The 7,206-nt window shown below is 46.4% G+C and overlaps 1 protein-coding gene across 2 annotated transcripts in view; it reads right to left on the minus strand.

Annotated features, from left to right (window-relative positions):
- The window catches only part of poln (polymerase (DNA directed) nu), a 77,511-nt gene that overhangs the window by 47,899 nt on the left and 22,406 nt on the right, over positions 1 to 7,206 (minus strand). For both annotated transcript variants that reach the window (XM_032544086.1, XM_032544085.1), the window contains exon 18: positions 3,622 to 3,687. In XM_032544086.1, the coding sequence (XP_032399977.1) occupies positions 3,622 to 3,687 (66 nt within the window). The remainder of the gene's footprint in view (positions 1 to 3,621; positions 3,688 to 7,206) is intronic.

The following is a 7,206-nucleotide window of genomic DNA, read 5'->3' on the forward strand; positions in this document are numbered from 1 at the left end:
GGGGGAGGGGGAGGGGGGGGGGGAGGGGCGGTGGGGGAGAGCACCGGGAAGGACCGGTGGGCGTAAGGGGGAAGGAGAGGGCGACAAAAGAACGGGAGGGGGAGAAAGGAAGGGGAAAGAGGGGAAAAGGGAAGGACTGAGGCCAACGTGGGGGGACGAAGGGAACAAGGAGGATTCTGAGAAAAGACGGCATGTGGAGCGGGCCAGGCAAGAGAGGCCAAAGCTGGGCCAGGAGCGCAGACGGGGAGGCCCGAGGGGAAAACGGGCACCGCAGAGAAGCCAACGGCAGGCCATAGTCAGACTGGTAGGCAGAGTGGGGACAGGTGAGGGATGAGAGTGTAGACGTGGTGAGGAGAATGAGACGGGAGACCACATGTGCCACAGTGGGGGACTCCAGGAAGGGCCAACCGGCACGCACATCCTCACGCTCAGGTCCAGAAAGGCAGACTGGGACGGCAGCAGAACAGACGGGAGGCAAGATGCGCGAGTTGGAGGTAGGATTTAGATATTCAGACTGTTAGGTTGACAAAGGGAAGACTGGTACACCAGGAAGTCAACTTTCATTCGATAAAGGCGGAGGGGAAGATTCACTTTCAAGGCTCGGCGGCCGAAAACAGCACACCCGGGCCGAAACAGGGCAGCAGCCAGAAGGCCACGGGGGGGCGGGAAATGTGAAAGCAGAGTGGGGCGTAGCCGCGGCAGAGCAGGAGCGAGTATGGAGTCAAGGGGGACTAGGATAATATACAGTGCAGTAAGGACGCAGCCGGGGTTCCGGCAACACGCGGAAGGGGTTGTAAGCGGGCAAGAGGACCCAAGGGGCGGTGCCAGAATAAGAAACCCCTTTCGGCGAAACTTCGAGTCACGACACAACTAACCTCGCAGTGTGCTAGTTCAGGAGCACGGCGGGCGAATACCAACCGGAGGAGGGGGAGGGGGCGCCGGGAGGAACGGAATCTCGGATGCCCCATCTGACCATGAAAGCAGGCGCCGGGCTGCATGGCAAGCGGCGGGGAGCAGCAAAACAGACAAGAGAGAGCGGAAGAACATAGGGCGAGACCGCGCCAGACGGACAGGATAGAGCAGGGGTGTGGGTGGGTCGGGGGGGGTGGGGGGGGGGGGGGGGGGGGGGGGGGACAGCCCCAGAACGGGGGAGAGAAGCCGCCGAGAGGGGACCGAAGCGGCCCGCGGGGGCAAGAAACAGAAAGGGGAAAGAAGGGATACGAAAGCACCATTAGGAGTAACCCCCTGCACATGGTTTGACATAAACCCAAAACTGACAGAACAGTCTGTTTTTTGTTTTTTGCAGGAGTGAGTGACTTTAATGCATTAGTGGGTGGCATGAATGCGTACAATCTTGGAAACCAAAAGACTCATAAAAGGCGCAAGCTCAACAGTGCATGGAAAGAGAGAGCAGGCGATACAGGCTGCATCAAGAACCCGGCATATGAAATTGTTTCAGCTTTTCAATCAATCACATTTATTTATAAAGCACTTTAGAGTAACCAGCAGGTATCTAAAGTGTTTCACATCAGAAACCAAGAATAAAAACATATCATCTCAAGCACTAACCACAAAGCCTGCTCCCCGCCCTTTATACGGACCTTGGACTTCTAAAACCAGTTATTTAAGGATTTGTGCTCATGCAAATAGAAAATAGACTTTAGAGGAAGCTGATTTTTTTGCTTCTAGCAGGTAAAAAAGATGAGGAACAGCTCCACTTCCCTGCACAGAAGACTCACTTCTTGCAGCGCTTAAAACTTAGCACAAGTTTACGGCTGCCATGATTTAATCCAGCCAACCCTTTGTTACTGCAGTGTGGCTTCATCTCAATTGAACCCACAACAATGAAAGCTAACCCCTCTTCAGCACTCCTCAATTGATATGTGTGTGTATACTGTATGTGTGTGCGCAGAGTGGTGAGCAACAGAACAGCTGCCTATTTTTCCTTAACGCAACATATAAATTGCTGCTTTCCCCCCTTCAAAGCAGTGGGAATTGACAGTGTTATACGCATGGATAATAATAAAAAAAGTCTGGAGGGAATTGACTATTCTCCCTACTGGCTCTTTCTGGTCTTCTCAATCTAATCAACAAAGCAGCAGAGTTTGTCTCTATGCAATGTCACAAAGTAAACTGAACATTTAAATAAATATACTATATATCACACGTCTGCCTCTGTGGGTCACTTTTTTCATTATTTCTAGGCTTTTTTAAAAACGTTTCTATATGGGATTGCTGTCAAAGTGGTATACAAAAACACCAAACCATTTTAAAGCAATAACAATAAAACAATAAGCATGGAGCTGAATCAGCTAATATCCTGATTGCAGTTTTGTGTTCCTTAACACTTTCATTGGGAATAAGTTAGAGGACAACATAGGAATAAAATGCACCAAATACCAACCAGATACAAGCTCAGACACTTAACAGGAAGCTCAACCAAATCCCAGAACTGTGTTAGAGCGAGCTGTGTTAATTGCAGCTGACCAACAGTCACATGATCACTTCGTGACGAGCACGCCCATTCAATGTGTAGTTCCACACACACAGCTGCAAATCGCTTAGAAAAGTTCATTGTTTCCACGGTTATTATGTGTGTTATAGCAGTGCTCAGTGACGAGAGAACCACTGGACCCTGACGATAGGTAATGTTGAAATGAGCTATCGACCACAAAATGCTGAGAAGACTATGTATATATGTATTCTTCTGCATGTTGTGTCTGCTTTTTCATAGATACTGAATGTACTTCTGCCAATTGTTTTTTTTTGGTGATAATTTCATGATTAATTTCATGTTTTAGTTATTCTTTTATGAAAACAAATTCTCAATTTGAATGTAAATAGATCATCCCACAATGCTTGCCATCAAAAGCTGCAAAATTGGTTAAAATTTATTGTTGGTGTTTTCTGATGATCTAAAGGTTGTTTTAAAGGCTTTCCGAAACACTGTTTTAAAGATACCTAATTTGACACCAAAACATGTACAGTAGTCAAAATACTGAAGGCCCCCATCCCCTTCTCCTTCCACATGTACACACACGTTTCTCTCTCCCCTCTGGACAGCCCAAAGACATTTTTTGTATGTACGTTTTGTAATAACTGTGGTGTTGGCGTCATCAAACATTATCTTTGAAAAGAGAGAGAAAGCTAGATAGCATAAAAAGAAGGGAAGAAAAAAAAGCTCATGGAATGCTCATATGAGATTTTTGAAAGTTATATAAATGATCTGTTGTTTTCATAAAGTGCTGAACCACCAAACAGGACAACCTTCTACTGTTTTGTTATGATTTTCACACCAAGCAATGAAATGTCTTTGATATTCTCATTATCAATATACCATTGAAGTAATTTTCGTTGTAGTTTAGCTGGCTTAGTTGTATCTCATATGCTATTAACTTGCCTATTTGAACCAACACTCATCGTGACATGCAGCACAGCCAACAGCACCTACAGCCTCCTGTTCAGCACCATGGTAGCTCTGGTGACTGAACACTGTTGTCCTGCTGAAAAACAAGCAGGAGTAGCTCAAGCCTATAGCAGCCACTTACCAACTCTGATCAAGAAAAAAAATGGAGACAGAGAGAGATGTGTTTGAACGGAAGGCAGTCAGCTCATACTTACTGGATGCTTGGCTGAGATTCTCCCTGTCACCGAACTTGTTTGGTACCACGTAGAGGAAACGTAGTTCTGATGTGTGTTGGGAAGACAGAGATGCAACGAGAGTCAGATATGAATAAACGGAGGGAAATGGATAAAACTTCAACTTTCAGAGGCAACAACTTTGCAAATCACATTAAATACTTTCATCAAATGATATACACGTTTCAATGAGTCAGATATCATAATGTTTCTATATAGCCGATTCCTATCCAACTCAGTTTGAAAATAACAGCTGTGATGCTCATTGCCATCCTTCCTCCAATTCTGCCTTTGAACCATAATGCCCAAATTGAACAAGCTGTTTGTAGACTGTAGTGCCATTTTAGTTGGGAATAAGCAGAAATGCAGCATATTGTGCGCAGGTCCGCTGTTTAGTAATGTAACCCATCACTGTTTATAAATGACATGTCAGTATGTTGCCAACTAGTCAAAATATTATTTTAGTTTTTTGTCACATTAAAAGACAATGCTGTGAACAGCCACAATGTGTTTTGTAATAGCAAAGGATAGATATCAGATATGAGATATTTAAGCAAAACACAGTTTTATTTTCAAAACATATCACTATATCTAACCTTTGAACATAAATATTTGACAGGCCTTGGTTTTGGGACACATTCTTGATATATAAGGTTTGATTAAAATCTGAGACAGTAACAACAACCTATAATTCCATTTTAACCCAGAAGACTGACAGGCACCTGCTTGAAAAATAGTCTATATTAGTTAAAAATTGTATTTCATTGCCAAGACATAACCATGTATCTAATAGAGCAGTGTAAATATGATATGAGGCCATCCTCAACCTAACAGTGGGCTACTAGTTACTATCTAGTAATGTTCAGTCAGAGTTTTGTTGTTAAACTGTGTAAAAAGAGCGGTGCCGTTAAGTCACCGGTTTCAGGTACGTACGGTACCGTCTGGATGGTTTCAATATTTCATAAAGTGTTGTTTCTGCCATATTTTATAATCATCAGAAATCATTACATTATACTGTATATTCAAACATAAACAACTGGTGTCCCATAGCAACAATAGAATCCCAGATAGAATGAATTGAACCAATGACCATTTGGATTGAAAACATCCAATCATGTTGTTGTTGTCATAACACACATTGATACTAGGACCCAACTTTATTCTGACACATTCACTCAAACAGCAGTTTGTAGCAGCGATCATTTGTGACAATCCAAGGTGCACATTGCAACGAGAAAAACAAACAATGGAAAACATGGACTTCAACTACCGAGAGACTGAACCGCGAATTAGTTTCTCATCTCAGTTCACTTGAAGAACAGGTACGGTGTGAGCTGAAGGCCAGCGATGCGACGCTCACACCAAGGAGAATCTGAGGGAAGTTCACCTGGTCATCCGAAGGACTTGCGTGCCAATCTCCTCGATCAGCTCCAACAACAGAGAGAGGGCAGCAGTTGGAGCCATGAGAAAGAGCTGATGCAAAGGGAGATAGGTGAGTTGAAGTTCAGCTTGCTGAACGTGTCCCTCCCCACTTAGGGAAACGAGCATCTGAAACCCAGCTGGAAAAATCTGCACCAGGCTGCGAAAATCCGAAAAAAAAAAGATCTGGACCGGCAGTCCTTCATTACTGAAGACCTGAAATTCAAATTGGAGAGCGTTTTGGAGAGGAGAGGGCTCAGCTCAGGTGCTGAAGGAAAACTGAGCAAGATGAGAAGCTCTCAGAGAACAGGAGAAGAAGGCAAGAGGAAACTGAAAATCCCAGCTTCCCATAGAGCCCAGCTGAGATGCAGAACCAAAGCAACAAGAACATCATTGCTGCTCTTGAGAAAAGTGTGAACATCATCTGGAGAGTAAGCTGTCCTGTGGCGCAGGAGAAAGCCTCCCTGCTGAAGAGGGCGAGAAAACAAGAGCCCCCATGTGGCTCATTTGACGCCAAGCTTTGCGAGTGACTGCCTCCTGGCTTCTCTGAGAAGGACTGAGCAGCAGCTGGAGAGTAAGCTCAACCAGTGGAAGGAGGACAAGGCATCCCTCCTTCAGGCCACAGAAAGCCTGAAGCTGACTCGCAGGAAAAAGAGCAGGAGTGGGAGATGACTGAGACACCCTTGAGGTCCCAGCTGGACATCTGGAAAGCCAGATCATGCAAAGCCAAGAAGAAGAAGTGGTACAAAAGCTTCTGCCTGTTTGAGGAAAGAATGCATTTGTACTGGTATAGTATCTGCCTTTGTGTCTGTCTGTGGGTCTGTGGGTGTGTGGGTGATCTGTTGCGTGGTGGGTCTGTGTATGGGTGTTTGTGTGTAGATTGCTCTGTCTGTCGTCTGTGTGTGTGTTTGTGTGTGTGTGTGTGTACGTGAATAGGTGTGTGTGTACGGTGTGGGTCTGTCTGGTGTGCTGGCTGGCTCAATCTTTTGGTGGGGTCTGTCTGTGCGTGTGGGTCTGTGTGCATGGGTGTATGTGTCTGCCTGTGTGTGTGTGTCTGTTTTGGGTCTGCATGTGGGTCTATGTCTGTCTGTCTTGCTGTCTGTCTGTCTGTCCTGTCTGTCTGTCTGTCTGTCTGTGTGTGGTGTGTGTGTGTGTTGTGGGTGTGTGTTGGTGTGTGTGTGTTTGTGTGTGTGTGTGTGTGTGTACGTGTGATCATCGATCAGATCATACAAAAGCTGAAGAAGAAGTGGTACAAAAAGCTTCTGCCTGGCTGAGGAAGAGAATACATTTGTACTGGTATAGTATCTGTCTGTCTGTCTGTCTGGTGTGTGGGTGAATCTGTGTGTGGGTGTTTGTCTGTATGTAGCTGGCTCTGTCTGTATGTGTGTATCTGTGTGTGTGTACGTGTGTACGTGTGTGTGTACATGTGTGCGTGTGTGGGCCTGTGTGTGGCTGGCTCTATCTGTCTGTGCGTGTGGGTCTGTGTGTGGGTGAATGTGTCTGGCTGTCTCAATGTGTGTGTCTGTGGGTGGGTTGGTGGGTCTGTATGTGTGTCTGCCTGTCTGTCTCTGTGTGTGTGTGTCTGTCTGTATGTTTGTGTGTGTGTGTGTACGTGTGCATGTGTGTGTGTGTGTGTGTGTGTGTGTGTGTGTGTGTGTGCCGCGCGCATTTGCTCACAGGGCGTGTGATGCGTCAGTGCAGTAGTGTTGGAGCAGTTAGTGCTTGTAGTTAGGGTATGCATGCTACATAATGCACGCCACATGCTACATGCTGCATGCTGCTTCTGCTTGCCACTCTCTGATATCAGCTACTGCCACCGGACAGCCCTGCGTTTTCAGGGGTGGAAAGAGGAGCCGAGTTTTTCGCCTCCTCCGCCGGTACATAGCCTCTCCGCTGCCCAGACCTCGTACATGCCTCCCCGTGGCACACATGGTAACTGGGCCCTCGTGGTTTCAGGCTAAGTTGTACAGGATCTCGGAGGAGCAGTGGGCCCCAGAGACGCGGCATGCAGGCCCATCGGTGAGTGGAAACGCCCTGATGCCTGTCAACCACTGTCCCACCTATGGGTAAATAGCCCCAGCTATGGGTAAATAGCCCCAGCTATGGGTAAATAGTAAAGACCCCGACAGCGGTGCAGGAGGAAGATGG

The sequence above is a fragment of the Etheostoma spectabile genome, chromosome 19 (assembly GCF_008692095.1).
Source record: "Etheostoma spectabile isolate EspeVRDwgs_2016 chromosome 19, UIUC_Espe_1.0, whole genome shotgun sequence".
In the NCBI taxonomy this organism is placed as follows: Eukaryota; Metazoa; Chordata; class Actinopteri; order Perciformes; family Percidae; genus Etheostoma; species Etheostoma spectabile.